General features: G+C 41.2%; 1 protein-coding gene across 3 annotated transcripts in view; it reads right to left on the bottom strand.

Moving 5' to 3' along the window:
• Positions 1 to 22,566, bottom strand: part of RB1CC1 (RB1 inducible coiled-coil 1) — a 60,213-nt gene that overhangs the window by 19,389 nt on the left and 18,258 nt on the right. For 2 of the 3 annotated variants that reach the window (XM_029222603.1, XM_029222604.1), the window contains exons 3-15: positions 22,243 to 22,362; positions 21,122 to 21,248; positions 20,783 to 20,953; positions 15,973 to 16,175; positions 13,884 to 14,310; positions 9,945 to 10,115; positions 7,146 to 7,330; positions 6,793 to 6,979; positions 6,627 to 6,708; positions 6,441 to 6,502; positions 5,073 to 5,176; positions 4,236 to 4,362; positions 2,248 to 4,148 (exon numbers count right to left, since the gene is read on the bottom strand). In XM_029222603.1, the coding sequence (XP_029078436.1) occupies positions 2,248 to 4,148; positions 4,236 to 4,362; positions 5,073 to 5,176; positions 6,441 to 6,502; positions 6,627 to 6,708; positions 6,793 to 6,979; positions 7,146 to 7,330; positions 9,945 to 10,115; positions 13,884 to 14,310; positions 15,973 to 16,175; positions 20,783 to 20,953; positions 21,122 to 21,248; positions 22,243 to 22,313 (3,818 nt within the window). In that variant the 5' untranslated portion in view covers positions 22,314 to 22,362. Of the gene's footprint in view, positions 1 to 2,247; positions 4,149 to 4,235; positions 4,363 to 5,072; positions 5,177 to 6,440; positions 6,503 to 6,626; positions 6,709 to 6,792; positions 6,980 to 7,145; positions 7,331 to 9,944; positions 10,116 to 13,883; positions 14,311 to 15,972; positions 16,176 to 20,782; positions 20,954 to 21,121; positions 21,249 to 22,242; positions 22,363 to 22,566 lie in introns of those variants that run through there. The other variant, XM_029222605.1, reaches the window with a different exon arrangement.

Here is a 22,566-nt window from a genome sequence, read left to right as displayed (position 1 = left end):
TCAGGCCTGGTAAACAGGAATTAGCCACTACCTGAGCTACCAGGGCAAGACACGTGAGTGCCGGTGGGGTGAGCAATGAGGGCCGTGGAAGCCCACAGGCCTGTCAGCACAGCGAGATTTCTGAGTGCCCAGCGGTCCAGGCCTGCGAGACGCCCGTCCAGGGTGCGGGTGAGGACCCCGAGGGCTGCGGGCAGCACCCAGTACGCTCAGCTCCTCCTGGACACCTGCCCAGCCTCCTGCTGTGTGGGAGCCCCTGCAACCCGTGCCAGCTGCCCTGCGGCGGGGCCCGTCTCCCAGCGGGTGCCAGACGTGTCTGCGGCAGAAACGGGCAGTGTACGGAGCCTCGGCAAGTCCTACAGGAGAATCGCGGCCGAGGCCCTCAGGATTCTGAAGCAGGTGAGCGTTTCCCTTCCGTAAGATGGCTCAGGGCTCGCTCCTGGGTCTGTCGAGGCCGAGAGCCTGACCGTGCTCTGCCCAGTTACCGCGTGACCCGAGCCGCCTGTCAGGAAGAGGACACTGTCTCGCCCACTCTGGTGACGACGTGGTGGACGCGAGGCGGGCCCACACGAGCCCCAGCAGCGCCAGGCGGGCACAGGAGGTGCTTCCCTTCCATCACAGCCACGGCGAGCCCGGCAGGGAAGCGGACGGGCGGGCCCGGCTCCAGAGCCCAGGGGCAGGACGAGCGCCCGGCGGGCAGGGGCGCCCATGATCAGCAGTGAACTCGAGGACGCCCGCCCCGGGGGAGGACCGGCCAACAGAGTATGGGAGAGAGGCCGTCCGTGTGGAAAGGTGAACGAAGAGCCGCGCATCCACTCCGGGGTGGCGGGAACGCTCCAGGGAGGGGAGACGGGGGACAGAGGCCGCGTCGCAGGAGCCTGGCTCCGGCAGGTCAGTGCGGGTGAGAGAGACGCGGGAGCCGCGGGAGGCCAGGGTGCTCGGTGCCGGGCGGCCAGCCGTGCTGTGCCCACCCCAGTGCCAGAGCCTCACCTGCACCGGATTATTCCCGGAACCCCCTCTGCAACCGGAAATCCGCCAACGAGGAGGACGAGCGTGGAGTCCGGAAGGAGAAGGGCGGCTGGGCCTGCTCCCCGGGGCCGCTCCTCGTCATCCAGGAACACAGTCCCGGGCCGAGCCGCACCCCGAGCCCATCGCTGGGCCCCGCGGGGACGCCCGGAGCCGCCGCGCCGTCCCCGGGGCCCCGCCGGCCGCCAGCCGCGGTGGGCGCGCCCGCGTCTGTCCTCCTGCCGTGTCACCGGTGCCCTCCCGGCCTTCTGCGGTGACTGCCGGGACCTCGGCGTCCCCCAAGCTCTGAGAAGGTTCGAGTATGGCCTAGTTCCTCTAAGAGCCCGCCATCCTTCCAGAACACATAAAGGCTTTCTGTCTTCAAAACAGACGCGGAGGGTGAACTGCACACCAGGGTATGAACACCACACAGCGGACAGTCGATCACAGGAGGCGGTGTAAAAGTCCCTTTAACCTCCTCCGGCCAGAGGTTAAAATAGCCAATGCAAATATACCTATACATATGTTCCCTTGGAAAAATTAATGATAGAACCAACTGATAACGTTCTAGAAATTGTTTATTAGGCCACAAACCCCTTCAAATAATTTTAACGAGTGGAAATGCGGAAGCCCAATTTCTCTCAGCCAAGGCAGTAACATCCGGCAGCAACAATAACAACGCAAAAACCCTCACCACTGTATAAACCCAGCATTTAACACTATCTTTTGAATCACAGAGGAAATAACTGAAATTGTAATATCAAGAAAATAACCACCAGAAAGCTACACAGCACCAACCCAGAAGTTACTAACTGCTGCTCTTTATACATACATACATACATACAGTATTTTAAAAGAATGAAAATAAGTAACTTTCAAATGAAGAATTTAGGGAAAGAACTACAAACAAACCAAAAGGAAATTTATAACTTAAAAAAGGAATAAGAAGATCCCGAAAACATAGGAAATTTTCAAAAACTGTTCCTCTCAAAACCCAAAATACGAATCCATTTTTAAAAGCCATCCTAATGGATTCACATAGCCTGTTAATTTTTTTTAGATGTCTGTGAGAAACACTACTTTCAAAAGTACGTTTTTACTTTATAAAGTATCTCCACTGTTACCTTTACCTAAGGTATTACCTAAGGTAAGTGAGTAAATCAAGGTACTGTGATTACACTCACAATTAAAATCTCCATCACTGAGACTTTAGTTTTATGAGTGCAGACTAAAGTTCATCCTTACCTTTTCGCTATTTGACTCTCAAGATGTTTAATGTTTTCTAACAACTCCTCCTCAGCAGCTTCCCTCTCCAAGCTCATGGCTTTGCGGGCAGTCTCAACAGCTGCCTCTTTTTCACAATTAAGCCTCTGAATCAGCTCTTCTCGGTCCTGTTCGTGCCACATGACACATTCCTCTTTGTCTTTTTCAAGGTTCTGGATAATAGCTCTGTACTTCTCTTCTTGCCGGGTGATCTTCTCATCTTTTTCCTTCTCAAGGGCACTCAGTTCTGAGTCCAGTTTACTCTGCAGTTCAGCCAATTCTTCTTTCAGGCCTTTTTCTACTTCAGATGCTTGGTGATGCAATGATGTCACTTTGTTTACCTCGGCCCTAAGCATATCAGATTCTTCTTCATGTCTACTAATTAACTCTGAAATGCACTGATCTTTTTCAATTGTCATTAAAGTTCTTAGTTCGGCCAAGCCCACCTGGTAATTTTCATTATCATCTTGAATCTTCTGGTTTAGTTTACCTATCTCTGTTCTCAAATGTTCTGTCTCTTGTTTGACGAGAGATTTTAAGGCCTCCTTCTGCTGGGCTCTGCTTTCTTCCAGCAAAATTTTTATTTCATCCGTTTCTGCTTCCTTCAGGGCAAGTTCAACCTCTAACTTACATCTCATGTCCGACAAATCAGAAACCTTGAGTTTTAATTCCTGGAGCTGCTGTTCTTTTTCCTGGATGGCTGTGGCATGAGAATCTTGCATCTGCTCGATTCTCTGTTGATTTTCCCTTTCTAATTTCTCCAAACAGACCTCGTGGCCGGTCATGACCTTCTTGAGCTCCTGAGTGTGCCTGACTTGCAGAGTGTCCTCTAAGTCCTTCAGGTGGCTCTGCTCCAGGCACTGGAGCTCCGCCCTCAACAGCTGGAGCTTCTCATCGTTCTCCACGCGGAGCCTCTTTAAGTCTGCTAGCACGGTCTCCCGTGACTGCTTCAGTTCTTCCATCTCGCAGTGTTGCGTATGCATTATACTTTCCATCTCTAACAACTTCTGATCCTTTTCCTTCTGCAGGCAGATGACAGCTTCCTTCTCATGTTTAACCGAAGCAAATTCGTTATCTTTATTTTGTAAAACCTCCTCAAGGCACACCAAGTCTCCTTTCAGCTTTGTGATTTTGTTTTCACTTTCTTCACTCTCCTTTACTAGTGCAGCAAGTTTGCCCTCATATTCACTTTTTAAAGACTGTAGTTCTTTTTGGTGTCTTTCATTTAGTGTTATTTCCAAAGAGCATTTTACTTTTTCAATAATGTTTCTTATTTCTACTGCTGTACACTTTAAAGAATTTGAGAAGTCACACTGTTCCTTCTGCACAAATGTTCGGAAGTGGCAAAGGTCCTCCTTTATGGTCTGTACACTGAGGTGCGAGTCGTGGGCAGTGACACGGCACTTCTCCAGCTGGACGCCGAGAGACGCGTGGTGGCCCGATTGCTCCTGACCTCGGGCACTCGTGTCCTGCATTCGCCTGCTGTCGATGGCATTGATGACTGAGGAGTAAAGGGATTCCACCATCATCTCTGGACTCTGTGGATCACTGATAGGATTGGGAGATGACAAGTTTTCCTCTATTACAAACTCATTCACTGCAGACATGAAATCTGATTCAGGACTTTCTGCTAATGAATCCAAGTCTAACGAAGCCTGGTGAAGAGTCTGTTCTATGTTTGGATGGGGGATAGTTTCAAAATCAAATGTATGTGCATCAATGCTATCCGGAGACAATTCTTCTAAGGGACAGACTGCAGGACACAAGGGGCCCTGCACAGTGAGTGGAGGGGGTGTTCTGGGTGAGGTAGTAGTTGTGATTCCTGTCGTGCTTTCTATCCGGGGTGAGGAAGCCGCCTGTGGGGACGTCTGACTCGCGGATGCCTGGAAAAGAGAGGGACAGGCTTACAGAGCTGCAGCAACACAGGCATTTACGCTAACGGGCGAACCACTGGAAAGAACGGGATTTGCCTTTTGTTCACTCAGTAGGTCTGTAATGGTCTGTGACATTTCATCCAAACTTTGTGCTGCTTTTACCAAATTATGTAGAGCAAGTACATGCTGGTGTAGAGGGTCAAAGTCACAAAGTAAGGGCACCCTGAAACAGAGCACAATCAAATTAGATTTCTAATTTCTCAATGAAAAATGGATAACTGCAACCAAATACTATAATCTATGTCAAAAGCAACCCCCCATCGTCTTTCAGTCAATACCAGGAATAGTTTAAGCAGACTAAGACATATCATTAAATGGGGGGTGGGGGAGGAGAGGGTGGGACGAATTGGGAGATCAGGATTGACATATATACACTACCGTGTGTAAAATAAATAGCTAGTGGGAACCTGCTGTAAAGCACAGGGAGCTCAGCTCAGTGCTCTGTGACGACCTAGATGGGTGGGAGGTCCAAGAGGGAGGGAATATAGGTATACATATGACTGATTCACTTCACTGTACAACAGAAACTAACACACCATTGTAAAGCAATTACACTCCAATTAAATAAATAAATAAATAAATATATATAGTAAATAAAAGTGATAAATCAGAAATCTCTCACAGTATGCAACAACGTCAGATCACTACCAGAAAAGAATTAACTTCATGTAAGGCATTAATTCCCTCCTAGTTTATCTTCTTCATTTTTTTCTGATCACTTTTATACTCCCCAGAAACTTCCCAGCAGCCAGCTCTCACGATGTGCTCCTCTGCTCCGGCACCCCTCGCGGTGCTGCTGCCCTTCCCACAGCTCCAGAGTAACGAAATCATCACAAGACAGTAACTAAAGCTAAAAATATGAACTGTATTTACCTGAGGAACGGCTGAACTTCGGAAGGACAAAATGATTGCAGAAACTGTAAATCTTTTAATGAAATATCTGGAAGTTCACAGTCAAACTTTCGAGGCTTCTGTGTCTATATTAAAAAAATGGTAATTTACAAAAAAATATACAGTATAATTTTGTAACTGATTTCTTAGTATAATCAAATTCAATAACCCATAAAAATGCTTCAAATGATCTACTCACACCTAAGAAACTGAATAAAATAATAAAATGCAAATGAAGGACTATTCAGTGAGGATGGGGAGACCACTTTTCTGAGTCTGAAATAACAGGGACGTGCAAGCTGTTGGTGATCAACTGCCGTGCTCACTCCCCACTTCTCTGTTCTCAGCGTCTTTTCATGGGAATTCTGGTATTCCCGCCAGCATTAAAGGAACCCATTTGTCTCGCTGTTACACAGGCTATTCCCAAGTTTCTACCTGACCAACAGCACAGTCGTGAGGACAGCCCCAGCCCTCTGTATCTATTCCTGTCACCTACTAGCGTGCTGTGTTGTTTTAATGCAGTAAAGATCGTTTTTTCTTACGCAAAACTTCCTCCTTGCCCTTTTCTTCACCTTTTCATTACATTTTCCAAAATACAAAGTCTTAGCCGATTTCAGATTCATAAAAAAATTATTTACCATTTCTTTATAAATACTGCCAAGAAATGCACCTTTTAGGATAACTCCAATGGTCTGAGTCATCACTTACGCAGATTTAGAGACATCAAGACACCCTTCATTAAGCAGGGTTCCTAGATAAAGGAGTGTGGGAAATCCTGCCTATTACAACACTCATTCATAGATACACAAAAGCACATACATTTAAAGCCCTAAGGAATCCTGCAGTACAAACACATGTTTAACAGTTAAGCAGTGTGTCTGAGGAGAAAACAACAAACCTACAGCATTTCCAAAACTTCTTTGATCACGGGATCATATGTTTCATGTAATAAAATTAGTGGTCCCCAGACCACTCCGGTTTAGAAATACAGCAACCTTATTTTTCATTGTTTAAATGAAGATGACTTGATGGGTCACCCTATTCCGATTTGTGCAACATGAATGATAGGGGAGGGGAGGGGAGGGAAAGGGCGGCAGGGACAGGAGGGGTGGAGACAGATAAGGTGAAGGGGAGAATCTGTTCCCACCCATCTTGACACTGTAGTAGGCTCGACAGTGTAGTAGGACTTCATCGTCCCATGCAGTGAAGGCTCCTGACCAAAAACTATGAATTCATCTTAAAGCCAAAAACATTTTGATAAAAAATTTGTTTCTGATAAATATCTCTACTTCTGAAATAAAGGTCTGAACACACACAGAATTTAGTCACATTAGAAAATAAATTACGTACACAAAAGGATGGGGGCCAGGAGTCCAATCCCCTAAACAGACGATTTCTTAAAAAGGACTTCCCTGTGTAAAGAAATTAACAATATGGTTATTTTACAACTCATGCTATATAATGCTATTTATATCTATGAAATAAAAACAGCATTTTTTTCTTAAAAAGTATAAGTTATTAATAAAGAACACTTACTAAATAACTTCCCAAAGGATTCCCTTTTTGACTTTTCAGCCTCATATAATCGCTTTCCGTCTTTGACTAAAGCACCAGTCCACTAAGAAAAGGAAAGCCTCTGTTAGTGTCACACACCAAGTCACTGAGGCTCAGGCACAATCAAAGTACAATCCAACCTGCATACCTCCCTGTAGTGTTTTATGAACATTTTTCTCCTGACAACCTCAACAGCAGCTAAGCAGTACATCTGAGGAACTGTACTCAGAGCTTCAACGATCTTGACTCTCTCTAAGAGCTCTATAACGAGGCGGAGCAAAGCCTGCAACTTCTCTCCATCCTGATCAGCATGAAGCATCACAAAGCAACACCACCTACAGAATGAGACCAAGACACACAAACTCTGTAAACATCATCCAAGCCCATGTTAATCAACCAGTGAAGTATGTCAACATGGTGATAAGATTATGCCATCACTTGGGAGAAATAAAAAAAAATCAACTCTCAACAACCCAAATTAGATACCCTAGAATCACTTACTTCAGTCTGACATGAAGGTTATTTGCTAGTTCTTGTTTGGCAGTGGTGCACTTCTGTTTAATATCCAACAGTTTTCTATGATTTTGCAACATAATCATCAACTGATTTGCATGACTCAGGCACAAATCGGGTAACACAGACGCATCTTTCAAGTTTTCAGCTCTCATCTGATTAGCTAAAAATCCCTTTGGGAGAAAATATTTGAAAGGATATTAACTTTCATTAAAACCATGAGCATTCATCTAAGAGGAAAAGCTTTACGTTAGACATGAACTGTTCTACTTCCAAATAAGATTTTAAAATCTCCTACTTTTCTGAGTGTAGTAGGTGTGTCCATAGCAAAGATTCAGAGTTCTTAAGAAATGTATGCTCATCTAATTCTGTTCCATTTTCGTGCTAGAAAAAAAAATGAGACCCAGGAAGCTAAAGCAACATATCCAAGGACACAGCAGGCAAATCAGAACTAGAACCTATGACCGTAAACTCCTGTTACACCACAGTTCAGTCAGAGCACAGGTAAATAGAAACAGGGGCACTGACTTGAAGCCCTGTGAAAACTAACAACAGATTTAATCTAATCAATGATATTCAATAGCATATTATACACTTCCCCCAATAAAAATCAATCAATCGACTTTGCACTACTCCCTGAAAAGTCATTCCTTCCTCTGGTATTTCTGGGCTATTATATACTTTGTTCCACTGATCTGTGCTCATTATCTTTAGAACAATGACTTCTACAGTGTATTTTATTGTTTCACAGGAAAAGTAATTATCACACTTTTTTATTAGCTATCCTTATTTATTTTCACAGGTGAACCTTGCATCTTTTTGTTAGGCAGGGATTGTTTTTAGGCTATAGATTAACTCAGACAGATGTGCCAAAGCCAAGAGCAAACACTTAAAAAAAAAAAAAGTCCAAAGACATCTTGATGAGACATCTTGCTGATCACTGTATTCACAGGTTCTTTCCCTACTCTACTCACTAGTTACCATGTTATAGAAGTTTTAGGATCTGCACACCCATCTCGCTGTCACACTTGCTACTATAGGTAATTATCCTGGTAGGGCTCAACCACACAACCAACAAAGGACAGCAAGTGTGTCTTCTTACTTTCTGGCAGTTCTCTCTCTCTTTTCTGTTTCATGTTTTTTCTAAATATCATGAAAATATTTAAGTTTAAATGATGTGTGTTAAAAAAAAGTCGAGATGATTCAATATATGAAAGTAAGATAATTTTAGTAATTATTTTACATCTTACTTTTCTTTCAATATCCTGCGTGCTTAACCGTGGCTGTGCTTTTTCTGTAACTTAATCTATTTTTAAAAAGTAACTTACTGCTTTATTCTCCTTTGATAAAATCTTAATAGGTTTTCAATTGCTTTTTACTGAATCCAAGAAATATATGGCATCAATCCACAATTCATGAAGTACAAGCCCAATGCAGGAGAAATACAAAGAAAGCCACACCTCACCACATCACAGTCAAACTGCTAAAACCCAAACCAAAGGCAAAGTGCTACAAGTAAATCAGTAACAGCCTAGAATTCTCTATTAAGAGAAAATATCCTTCAGAAACAAAGGATTTTCAAATGACAAAACCTGCATTTGCCCCTGGAAGGAAATACTAAAGGATATTTTAACGTATGATAGACTTTAATACATCAAGGATGCATGCATTCCTTAAAAGGAATACAGCTAATACGTTAAAAAGACAATGTACTATTACCACATTGAGCTTATTCCAAGAATCCAAGGATGGTCCAAGATTCGAAGCAGAACGTACCTTTCTTAATCTGATAAAGGGTTTCTATTAAAACAAGGAGGAAAAAAAACCTACTACGAACACTGTAATGGTGAAATGTCGATCATTTTTACAGATCAGGAATTAACCAAGGACACCCAGTATCACATCTATCTTAGCATTACACTGGGAGGGCTCCATTCGGTGCAAACACAAGATAATAGAAATTCAGTTCACAGTAAGGGGGCCGGATCCAAAATCAAGAGACAGAAAAAGAGAATCTGGTAATTACAAGATGAATTCAGTTAGTAAACTATAAAAATGCTATAAATATTTTAAACATGTTTAAAAAGAACACAGCAAGGCTCTATCTACACGCTTTATCTACCTCCCCGATACTACATGTCCTCGGCCACGCAGGTGAAATACAACATTTGTACCCATTAAAGTGACCACTCTGACGTTCTAATGAAAGAAGACATTTAGAGGAAAAATGGTGGCAGGGAAAGTTGAACCAGCAAAGCGTGTGTGAGCGTCAAGGTTAGAAAAGTGGCCTCTTTTGGCTCCAGGCTGTTCTCACAGAGTGCTCTCGCCAGGGGAGGGGCACACAAAGCAGTCGAGAGTCGCAGCCAGTCACCACGTGGAAAACTCCCCTCGAGTCCACCACCTTCTTCTGGTCATCAACCTAACCTGGCAACAGGGCTCCTAGAACACTGCATTAAACGAGAGCTACATTTTCTGAGGTTCCCGGCTTCCTCAGGAGGGAGCAGGGGGCTGCTCGGGTGGCGAGCACGGGGCTGTCGCGTGCGCAGGTCTCCCCTGCCGCTCACAGCGTCTCCGGGCCGCCTCCCCGTCACCCCCCGCAGCCTCAGCTCACGTGGTGCTCTCAAACCCGAACGCGAAGAACTGGCCTCCACCTTTACTACGTGGAACCAGTAATACCGTGAACAGCATTCATGGGTGAAGGGAAAACACGGTGCACAGCAACTGACATAAAAGATGGGTCTAGAAAACCGCGAATTCCTTTTCCTAAGAGAAGTCTGCGACAAGCACCTGAGCGAGTTCTTTCTGCTCGTTGACGAGTCGGCCGCAGCTGGCGATCATCTGGTCCAGGGCGTACAGCCGGTCCTCCAGCCCCTTGATGGCCTTCATGTTCTGATTATCCAGATTGGCAATAGTCTGACGGCATTCTGCTATAAAGGGCCGGATGATCCGTGGATCAAGCTGAATGACAAGGAAACACGTGCGAATGAAATTTTCTGCAAATAGCTTAAAAAGTATTTCACACTATTTTGATACACAGCTTTAATGAAAAACAGTAATAGTGAAAAATACAGAAAAGCAAAAGCACGAGAAATCAAGGTTATTATCTCCACAAGAAGGTCAAGAACAGGGTAATTATGGTGTTAATAAAACACAATTATTACTGATTATATTGGGATACATAAGTAGGAATCTAGTTCTAGACATTACATTTTTTTTTAACTTTTTTAAAAAATTAATTAATTTATTTTTGGCTGTGTTGGGTCTTCGCTGCTGCGCACGGGCGCTACTCTTTGCTGCGGTGCACAGGCTTCTCATTGCGGTGGCTTCTCTTGTTGCGGAGCACGGGCTTTAGGCGTGCGGGCTTCAGTAGTTGTGGCACATGGGCTCAGCAGTTGTGGCTCGTGGGCTCTAGAGCGCAGGCTCAGTAGTTGTGGCGCACAGGTTGAGTTGCTCCGCGGCATGTGGGATCTTCCTGGACCAGGGCTCGAACCCGTGTCCCCTGCACTGGCAGGCGGATTCTTAACCACTGCGCCACCAGGGAAGCCGCATTACACCTTTCAATTCAAGCCACAATTCATTCAATTCTCAATATCCCACCGAAAATGTTATTTTCAACATCTTATGAAGTAGAGCAGAACTAATAACGAAAACACATTCTTCGGTCATTACCTGTCTGATCGATCAACTTCCCCCTAAAACAAAGCAACACCTTCAAACCTCCCTCCCTCCTGGAGAGACCTTTATTCTCAGTCTGAAGCTCCTCAAGGAAGCTGCTTGATCAACTACACTCTCTTACTCTGCAATCTCTCCTGTTCCCGGGCTTTAATTCTCCAAGATTTCTGGGATTTAGGTAATTCAAGGAACCCCCAAAATTCTCTCCACCCTGCTTCACTTTCCCCCGGAAGAACGCTGCACACTGGCATCTTCCGTGCACTGGCTTCCGGTGGGGCTCACAGTGTAGCCCACCTACCCGTGGGAGGGAGACCACCCCTCGCAGCTTCGGGCGCCCCCTCCGCTGGGTCTGGCTCCTCTTCTGTCTCCTCCATAAACAGGCAAGATCCCGCAGGACTCTGTGCTATGGCCCATCCTTACTGTTTCTTACAGGATTTCGAAGGAGGTGAACTCCCCGCGCCTGTCCAACCCTTCATCCTTCTCACAAATGTTCAGCCCGGGTTTCTGCCTGCCCGCTCACACCTCCACGGGGACACTGGCCGTGATTGCTAAGCTGTCCTCTGCCGGAATCCCGAAGCGGCTCCCTCGGCCCCCAGACGTGTCCCCAAAGCACAGAGCACTGAACTGCAGACAAATGCTATTTCTCTAGCTTGATTTTTGTTCACACGGATTGTCCTGCCAGCTGCTGAAGCCCACCTCGGCCTCCCTGTGAGGGGCCTAGTCAATACCACCTCCTTCGTGTCTTCCCTGATCACCACAAAGGGACTGTAAATTACTCACTTTAGGTACAGTGTTAGGTTCACAGACAACATACGAAAGCAGTTAAAAACGAACTGTTATCAAGAATTCAGTGTAGTCAATAAGAAGCTGCATTTCTAACATCACAAAAAAGTTAACACAGCCATTATTTAACACGGGCAGCACCTGCTTCACACAATATTAACTAAAACTTGTGCACATGTGAACATCTCCTCATTTCCATGGTGAGTCCAATGTGCACACATTTCCAATCCAAAGTATTGACTAGTTATAAATTATGAGGGTGATAAAAGGCTAAAAAAGATGACTAAAATAATTCAAAATTTCAACCTGGGCCAAATTACAGCTATACGTAAAACACAGCAGTGATTTAAGGAAGAAAAAACAAACTCCAAACCATGGCTCCTGGTTCTAATGCTTCTGTATCTCATAATTCACTCAGAGTACAACACAACTACACAGACAAGCATGGAAGAATATTTTAAGATTCACTGAATTCTGTAGGTATAAATTATTGTGAATTTTCGTTATTAAGCCAGAAGAGGATCACTGTTTCTTCTCTCTTGTCATATAAAGTGAATAAAACTTATGGCTTTGCTAGATTTCATTTAAACATGCAAACACAAAGCCAAATGCAAGCCCTTTAAAAAAGTGGTTCTCGTGGCCTAGAGCCCTGTTCTCTGATTCACGTGGAATTATAAAAAATGACGCTTCAATCACCCTATCGCAATCATGTGGTTGATCTTCCACAATCACAGATGGAATTTTTAGGCTACTAAAATGTCAACAGTTTGAATAGGAACACTAGTTTTCATTCATTTTTGGCAGTAATCTTTGCACAATATATTCCATGCTTCCCCGCCCTGGCAAATGTCTTAATTGAAGCGTTCTTTGACAACAAATAATAAATGGTCAAAATGAAAGAAATGCCTAAAGGATGTCATCAAGGAAATGGGTGTACTGAGAGAATTAAGAATAAACTCTGGAATGCATTCCATTTCTACCGTCCAACAACTTAAACGAGAAAACATGCTGCTATTTTCCGGGCATCCCAGACAGTGTGCTGCCTTTCCCCCAATAACCAACCAAAGATTTATAAGCCTCTTTTCCAAGTCAAAGTTTACCTTTGAGAAAAGTTTAAGTATTCTGCCCATCACCTTTAAACAACAGCAGCCTTCAAAATATTGTTTCATATGGTCTGCATCACTGACGCATGTGCCTCAACAACTTCCTCTCAGGCCTCAAAGATTTTCTATCCACTTACTGATCAGATCTGAAGAGGTTTATTCCAGATTTATTCCCCAGGTTTAAAAGTTTTTATAAGTGTACTTGGGGGAGAACTTAATCCAAAACACAAGTCACTATGGTTACAAACTAAAACTAAAAACACAATGTCTAGGTTTTGAATTTTAAAATATCTCAGGCAGATACTGTATCTAAAATTACTTCTTTTAAACCTCAGAGATGAGTTCCCTGGGAGGGGGTGGGGCGCGGGGGGGGGGGGGTGGGGGGGGGGAGTGATGCAAAAGAGGCCCATGGGGGTTTTCCGGGAGGTGGAAAGGTTCAATGTATCTGCCTTTGGATGTTGGTTACTCCCGTGAACTAACCACTCAAGACTTGTGTATTCCATCGAACGTCAATCATTCTCAGCGTAAAAAACTGTTATAGATAAAAACGAAATTATATCATTAATATTTTCCCCCCAAAAGCTTGAAAGTTCTACAGCACCTGTAAATGTGAACATATGAATCATTATTAAGTTAATGTAAGAAACAGCGATGGCCAAATGTTATCACTTTATCGATTTACTTGTAGATTTACTTGTAGAGAGTGCTCAGTACTCAAGGCGCAATAATGAGAACCAGCAAGACTGTCCAAGTTTTACCTAGCAGATCAAAGAGCCTAACTGTAGGGACAAATTAGAGGATAGGAGATATTAAAAAGTCCAAGCAATATTACAGAATCAGGGGAAAAAAATTCAAAGTACCACCACCACCAAGACCATCCCCATTGGAGTGGACACCTCAAGGCTCGGCACTGCATAGAGATTTTACCTATATTACTTCTAATAATCTTCCCAAATTTACTATCAGTTCATAAATAAGGTTATGCATTAAATGATTTGATTTGTCCAAAGTCTTAGATATGGTTATAAAGTTTTATTCCAAGGCTCATTATTTCCGCTATAACATGGTACTACCCCCGCCCCTTCTCCCATTACTGTACAGAAAATATTTAGTACAGGTAACATAATTTCAAGTGGTTAAATGACAAGAAAAATCAGATGACTCTTACCCTGCTCATGGAATCAAAGCACTTCCTGACCAGCGATTCCACGTCATTAGGCCTATCCTGCACATTGATCCAGTCTAACAAAGAAACATTAAAAAAAGGCAGGTCACTGTCTTTAGCATCTACTGCAGCTTCGTCCTGCTGGACAGGACTTGGACATGGTTCCCTCATTTCTTTTCCACTTTCAGCATCTGTGGTGTCTGGGGCTACATGTTGCACGGGCTTGTGAAATGAGGTCAAGGAGGGTTTGTTCATTGTTGCAGGCATATCGGGAGAGAGCACCAGTTCAGTGGAGGTTTTCATATCGGCCTTTTCTGAGCCTTCACATTCAGGCAAGGAATCCAGTCTTCCCAAACATTCCCTGTAACTATGTCTGGTTAGGCACTCCAACAGTGGAATCTTGGCCATGACTGAAACCGCAGTTCCTAAACTTAAAAGTACAAAAGACCTGTCAGTAAAATAATGGGACTGCTCTAGTCAGAGGTTAGCATTTTGAAAGAAATAATGTTATTATCACACACAGAAATCTCACCACCTCTCTGTTAACACTACATGCATCTAAGTAGTCCATGAGGTGTTCTTTAAAAGAAGACAGAGAGAAGGAGGATATCGTTCACACGCTGAAACACCCGCTAAAGATAGCAAGTTTACACTAGACACGTGGACACTTGGTTTTTAACAAACCTTAAGGTATAAAAAATTGGAACTTATAAAAAAGATTTACCATAGAAAGTTTAATGTTCGATTAGCTTAAAGATAAAACATTTTTGATATACTGAAAGCAAAGCATAAAATTAACACTCTTATTAGAGATTAAGGTTAACTCTTGCATTCATCACTCCCTGAAAATAAACAGGTAGATAGATGTATGCTGTCAAAAAAACATGGGGGGGCTTCCCTGGTGGCGCAGTGGTTGAGAGTCCGCCTGCTGATGCAGGGGACATGGGTTCGTGCCCTGGTTCAGGAAGATCCCACATGCCGCGGAGCGGCTGGGCCCGTGAGCTGTGGCCGCTGAGCCTGCGCGTCCGGAGCCTGTGCTCCGCAGCGGGAGAGGCCACGACAGTGAGAGGCCCGCATACCGCAAAAACAAAACAAAAACAAAAACAAACAAATAAAAAAAAAATGGGGAAAAGATGAAATCTTGATGATTTGACTTCTGTAAAAACTATGTAAAATGATTCAGGATCCTACATTAAATTAACATCTGAGAGAACTACCCAGCCCCCAAAACACAGTTACTTGAAATCTCAGGTTATAAAAATTGTAAATGCTCCTTCCAGTCTTCATTAATCATTCCTTCCTTCCCAAGATGCACCCCATTGTCCACTTAAGGCCAAAAAGTTCTAAACATTCATGCCACAAAATAGAGAAACTTGAATTAATACAGTTCACTTGAAAGAAGAAAAAGAAAATACTTCCCTCCAACTCTAGTTAAATAAAAAGTTTAAGAAGAACCAAAAAAAATGAATACAAAACACTGAAAGCACAAACACACACACAACAAAGGGCTACATTTGTGTGGAATTATTGCCGTATTGTTTTACATTCATTACAGCCCTTTTAAAAAAGAACCAATGGGTATCAGATGAGCTTACATGCAAAGAACCAGAAAAACATCTAAATGAGAACCAGAACACAAAGGCTTTTTTCCATCTCAGCAAGCCTGCATCATATGGCAATATTTAAGAAGAAAAATATAATTTTCCTTGACTGCTTAATGTTTGAAAACTTTTCCACTCCCATTAGATTGTTATTTCTGCATTTTGCTTTACTTTATGGTAAAACTGGTAGCAAGGCAAGAGACAAAGGTTCCTGGTTTCTAAATGATTTCAAAAGTATTTTGAGTCTTTTACATAAAGAAAATACAAGAAAAAGAAACATGGGAGATTCATAAAATATATGGATAAAACTGTCCATAATTTTAAAAATTGTACAGTCCATAAAAGTCATCATAAAAGTCTCAAAAACATGAACCTCAATTATAATAAATATATGGCCTACTAGGAACGAAATTACTGTTACTAAAACTACTGATAAATTGCAAAGGTATTTTAAACAAACATCTTATTATCCATTTTAATAGCATACATACTGAGTAAGTTTTAACTTGATGTCCTCTACGGATTGCAGATAATTCGAATAAATACTTTCAAATTTGAAAAGTAGCTTTTGGTAGGAATTTGAACAATCCTCCAGATTGGCCATGATTGCAGCCCAGCCTTGGTGTTGAAGATGTTCATCATGGACCAGACCTTCACAGAAAGAGCAAAGTTTCTTGGCAACTTCATACATTTCCTATATTGGAAAAGAAGAAATAATCGGTAAAAGAAGGTAATGTTTGTGTGCACGTCTGCATATGTGTACTTACGTACATGCATGAATGTGCTCTGAACTCATTTCAAAGGAAGCACTGCTACAGGAAAGTTTCCGTTTCTGGTTCCTGCTTGTTGCCGTGATAATGAGGAGGAACTCATTGCTCCTGGGAGTAAATGCCGCTAGAGGTCCACACAGGGCAACACAGCAACAACCATCAAAAGTAAAACTGTGAACTTTCTATGGTGGAATACTACACAGCAATGAATACAAACCACTAATACACGTGATTACACGAACGAGTCTCAAGAACGTAATGCTGAGTCCAAGAGGCCAGACACAAAAGAAAACAAGCCGTTTTAGGAGTCAGGATATTGGTTAACTTCATGAAAGAAATAATGGGTCCTGAAAGGGAGAAAGCATGAAGTGGGGCTTTTGGGGTGACACCGTATTTTAAAATTTGCGTTCACTTTGTGAAACTGCACTAAAAATTATGAATGTGTAATTGTGATATGTCCATTTTCAAATATGTTTATCAATAAACAACACTCTACTTATTAATTTCACTAGCAGTAAAGACAACAGTCCAAGGTCACACAAGTAACTGGGAAATGTGACTCTGGAGACCACGCTCTGGATGGTTAAAAGACAAGAGGGCTGGGGACTTCCCTGGCGTCCAGTGGTTAGGACTCTACGCTCCCACTGCTGGGGGCCCAGGTTTGATCCCTGGTGGGGGAACTAAGATCCGACAAACCCAGTGGTGCAGCAAAAAAAAAAAAAAAAGACCGAGCCTCTAATTGCTGACATGATGGACAGTTTGACTGTGGGTCTCTGTCTTGGTTAGAGTAGCTCTGGGTGAATGTTACAAACTGAGAGGTACATTCTTCCCTCCACTTCCCATTCTTCTTTCTCATCACTTTCTTAGCTATTCCTGGACAGTGATCCTTCCAAGCAAACTTAATATCCACTTTATGTAAAACAAATAAAACAAACAAAACAACCAAATTCCCCTCACCCCCCCCAAAGCAAAAATGCTTCATCGTAGCAATTAACTGTAACTAATTAAGCTAGTGAACAGATAGTAATTAGAATATGATCATGAACATTAGAATATATCTTTTCATTTGATTATGTTTTATTGTTAATAAACTATGCTCCATTATAAAATAAAAATTTTTTTAAAGATTAAAAAAATAATAAGTTTTTATGTTCTGGAACTTTATAGACTTTTGTTGTTGTTGCTATTGAGAATGCAATTTATTTCCCATTTCTATTCTAAAGCAGTGCCAATATGGAGAAAGAGGAATGATGTTTATATATTTAGCAAACACCCAATCAACCTTAAAATTCCTTCCAGTGGGCTTTTATTAAATTCTCTCAAATTTCCCAAATATGCGATCATATCATCTAAAATGGATGTTTTTCGCTTCTTTTCCATTAACTTCACCACTTACTTGATTTTTTTTATTTCAGTGTATTTCCCAGAAGTTCCAAAAGAATACTGAACAGGTTTATTCTGATTTATGCAAGTGACTCTAGCTTTTCACTTATTTGAAAGCTGATTATCTTTTTATATTTGGTCAAGTCTGTGTTACATTTATTTTCTCCCTTCTAGGGCTATTTAATGAATTAGGAACAGCTGCTGAATTTTAACACATGCCTCTTCCAGACAACATTAATATGATGCTCTATGTTTTCTCCTGTAAAGTATTAGTGATTGAGGCAATTAATTATATTAATACATATCCAAATATTGAACCATCCTTGTATCCCTATAACATCTGCTTTTTGCTATTAATATATTAGTCTTTTGATACTCTTCTGGGTTATTATCTATAAGGAAAAAAGTATATTCTATATTTTTAGGATTCAGAGAATTCAATCTAGTCCACAAGATCCTTTTGATTATGAGAGAAATGTATTAAAATCTCCCTTAAAAAATTTTTTGTGGTGAAACACACATAAATTTTACCGTTTTAACACATCTTTAAGTGTATGGCTCAGTACCATGAACTCATTCACATTGCTGGGCAACCATCACCACCACCCATCTCCAGGATTCTTTCATCATCCCAAACTGGAACTCAGCATCCATTAAACAATTAACTCAACATTCCCCTCACTCCTCGGTCCCTGGTAACATCTATTCTACTGTCCGTCTCTATGAATTTGACTATTCTAGGGACCTCATATAATTGGAATGATACGCTATTTGTCCTTTCGCGTCTGGCTTATTTCACTTAGTATACTGTCTTCAAGGTTTCTCCATGTTGTAGCTTGTATCACAAATTTCCTTCCTGTTGAAGGCTGAATGATATCCCACTGTATGAATATACCGCATTTTGTGTATACATCCGCTAGACATTTGAGCTGTTTCCACCATCTGCTATGAACACTGACGTATGTCATTATATTAAAAGTTCTCCTGGGATTAATATTGTTATCTTTAGCCTGTGTTGATAGGCAAATACAGATGTGGCTTGGCTTTTTCACAAATTAAATCTTTTATTATTAATTTCACTTTTTTCTGTTTAATGCTTTTAACGACCACTATCTACTAGCTCCGCGCATATCTTTCTTCTCATACTTTAGCAACCTGTTTTAGCAGTATTTCTTGTGATGGCACAGTTGTTTTCTGTTTTGATCATACCATAAAATTTCTTTTAATAAGAGAAAAGTTGGCTAATTAATAACCAAATACTGGACTGTATTAATCTATTTTATGTTTAGTATTCACTTTATTATTTCTATTATATCCTATCTAGATTTTTGCTAGTTTAATGAAGATAGTATCCATTCCTAGCTCTTCTCTGCTACTCATTATACCCCCTTCTCTTTCCTACTTGACTTAATCCATGCCTGGATTAAACCTTTACAATTCTTTAACTTGTCACCTGGCATCACTAGATACTGCAAAGATTGTTTACTGCTACACTAATCCTCTCTCTCATTTCATCTGTTTGATTTTTAAATCTTTTTATCAAGTCTTATTTGTTCTTTTGATTTTTTACTCTAATCACTTAACAATTATACGTCCTATTTGGTTAGCCTATAATTTTTATATCTAATACTACATTTTTCTATTAGCATGTAGTATCTATATTTTTCAATTAAATCAAAACTATTGCTTTTTAAGTGGCATGCAACTGTGTTATTAGTTTTATTAATTTATTTATAGACCAATAATCAGAAAACAAATCTCAAGGACTCTATTACATAAATTCAGTTTACAGAGTTTGTCTTTTTAAAAATAATTTTGCTTTCTAAAAATCATTTTCAGACTCTTTAATGTTTATTAAGCATATTCCAGAAAGATGAGGTTATTCTATTTTTATGTTGTATCCTGTGTGGAAAATGGTATAGTTTCACAAATGTATGTACTACATTAAAACAACCTGCTCTGAAATTTCTTTTAAAAACGCAAATATTACTACTTAATAGTTTATTTCATTAATTTATTTTTATAAAAGGTAAATACTCTTTTTCAGTTGATTCTAAAAGATAACATTTTTTTTTTATATCTGAAAGCAAAATGTGTCCCACGACTGATAGCTTACAGCCAGTATTACAGTAAAGTACCAGCAAGTCAAAAACAAACACAAAAAAACAAAAAATAAACCAAATGGCTGGGAGACAATGCATGGGGGCTGCAAGCAGCAACACAGAGGTGTATGTATTAGGAAGAGACTGGGCGCTCCTCCAGGACCTAAATATGGATGTGAGAGAAAAGTCACAATCTTAAGAGTTCTTTAAGCTCTCTGTGCCTATGTCTGTCTACTCAAACATAGGTACTGCACTGATCAAAGCAATGTCCTGAAGTCATTAACTGCACACCATCATCTAGGAAAGAGTAAACAAACCATGTTTAAGACAGTTGTTCCACCCTAAGATTTTGTAACTGTTTGCAAACGTAGGATGACGAACAAAGCACACGCCTGAAATTTAAAAACCAGACAAAGTAATCACAAAATATTTTTTCAAAGTTTGTTATTTTTCATGTTTTTGGCATGTTTCCTCTATAATTTAGACTACTCTGCTATTTAGATTTGAATGCTTTTATTTTTTAATAAATTTATTTATTTTGTATTTATTAATTTTTGGCTGCATTGCATCTTTGTTGCTGTGCACGGGCTTTCTCTAGTTGCAGCGAGCAGGGGCTACTCTTCGTTGCGTGCGCGGGCTTCTCACTGTGGTGGCTTCTCTTGTTGCGGAGCACGGGCTCTAGGCACGTGGGCTTCAGTAGTTGTGGCACGTGGGCTCGGTAGTTGTGGCTCGTGGGCTCTAGAGCTCAGGCTCAGTAGTTGTGGCGCATGGGCTTAGTTGCTCCGTGGCATGTGGGATCTTCCTGGACCAGGGCTCGAACCTGTGTCCCTGGCGTTGGCAGGCGGATTCTTAACCATTGCACCACGAGGGAAGCCCAAGATTTGAATGCTTTTAGAAGCAATCAATTTTTTAGATCATTCGCCAATGCCTAGTAAGCTAATAGTCCACAAAAACATTACCAAGCATGTGAATAAGACATTATTCTGTTAAATAATGCCAATTTTTACTTTTAAACTGTACTAGGTATAAATAAATATTACAATTACCACTGCAAGTTGTGTCCTTGAAGCAACAGTGTGAAAAACTGCAGGCATCATAAGGGACTCTTCAACTTTTATTTCCATGTCATTTTCTGTTGAAAAGGTAGTTTTAGGAATAGCAGGTAGACGTTCAGATAAGATCATTTCCTTGTTAAAAAGAAAAATTGGATTTGTGTCCTATAGAAGTAAAAATTCAAAAAAAAAGAAGTAAAATGTTACAAATACCGAACGTGCACACTGCCCTCCATACACCAATCAGATACACATTCCTTGCGACCACGAGCCCCGAGCCCCTCCGTGAAGCTGGAGTGCGTCTGCATGGAAGGAAAGGCCCTGGACACCTACCGTCCCGGCACTGTAGGTGCACACTCTCCGGTCTGCAGCCATGCACTCTCCCCCGTTGACCACCAACACCTGGTGCTGAATAGCGATCTTGTACTTGCTGTGGATGGCATGCTTCAGGTCAGCCACACTTTAAAAGAGGGGGGGCGGGGGGCCAAAACATCAGCTATTTACATTTGCCCAATGACAACTTTTTTCATTATCCAAGTGGCACTATGTAAAAATACCTGACAGATAAATGAATTTCACTCTAAAAATTTCCCCAAAAACAGTAGTAAAGACTACAAGCTTCTTGTTTCTGCAGCTGGATTCCATAATCAACCAGCCAATCATAAATAACTAGAAGGTCAACGATCACCCGTGTCCCACACCTAAAAGTGAGCTTATGAAATGCAGGCAGTAGAAACATTTATTTTTGTGATCTTTATATAACGTAGCAAAGGAACATGCTCAAATTAGCATCAGGTCTGTTAAAATCCTCAGAACAAAGAATGTGTGTTAAAATCTCCACATCACATTACACAAAACACATGAAGTCTACACCATATGGAAATCGCTTCCTTTTCCTAGTCTTTCAAAAAACCATTCCTTTACAGGTCAAATCAGATTTTATAAAAACTAGAACTTTCAAAAAAATAATTTCATAATTCCATTAAAAAATAAGATTAATTCGAAATTTTATTCTATCATTAACAAACAAAACAAACACTATTGACTTTATTCACATAAAATAATAAAAACAATGACGAAAAACCACAGGGCTGGTACATGCTGGTTTACGTAGCTATAGCAATAACCCCCTCAGCAGCGCCCTGTGCAACTCAGAAGAGCAACTAGCTATGAAAACTTGCTTCTATTCGACTGCTTTGGTTTGAAATCAGTATGTTTACTCTGAAAAACACAGTCACACAAACAGAACAAAGCACAACTTAACAAATTTATCATTAGCGCTTTAGAGGAAGATGACAATTGTATACGTAATATGCTGAGGATAAAAAAGTGAAGACTTGCCATACTGCTACTGTTATTTAATAAAGGAATAGTATTCTCAAAATCAAATCTTTCTTTAACTTTTTACATGTACAAAATGCAAAACTGATGAGAATCAATGAAACCCAGCTCACGTTTGCACTGTAAGTTCAGTGTCAAATGTCAGGGTGGTTCCAGTGTTCACCAGAAATACATACAACTTCATGATGATTTCTCTGGATTCTGTGAGCTTATACCTCACTCTGATACGATTACTGAAAGAAACAGACAAGAAAAGTGGTCAATTTACAAACGCAAGTACAAAGACAATTATGCTCACGTAAGACAGAGCACAGTTATACTACATAAGCAACAAAAAAACGGAATAGGTTTTGATGTCTAGAATGGCTAACTGGACAATTCAGTAAACTTGTTGCTTAAAAAACAAAAATGAACAGTAATGAGGCTAATGAGAAGCG

This window comes from Monodon monoceros, unplaced genomic scaffold (genome assembly GCF_005190385.1).
Source record: "Monodon monoceros isolate NGI ecotype Baffin Bay Population unplaced genomic scaffold, NGI_Narwhal_1 Super_Scaffold_14, whole genome shotgun sequence".
NCBI classification, from domain to species: domain Eukaryota; kingdom Metazoa; phylum Chordata; class Mammalia; order Artiodactyla; family Monodontidae; genus Monodon; species Monodon monoceros.
This window is presented reverse-complemented; position numbering and strand designations above follow the sequence as displayed.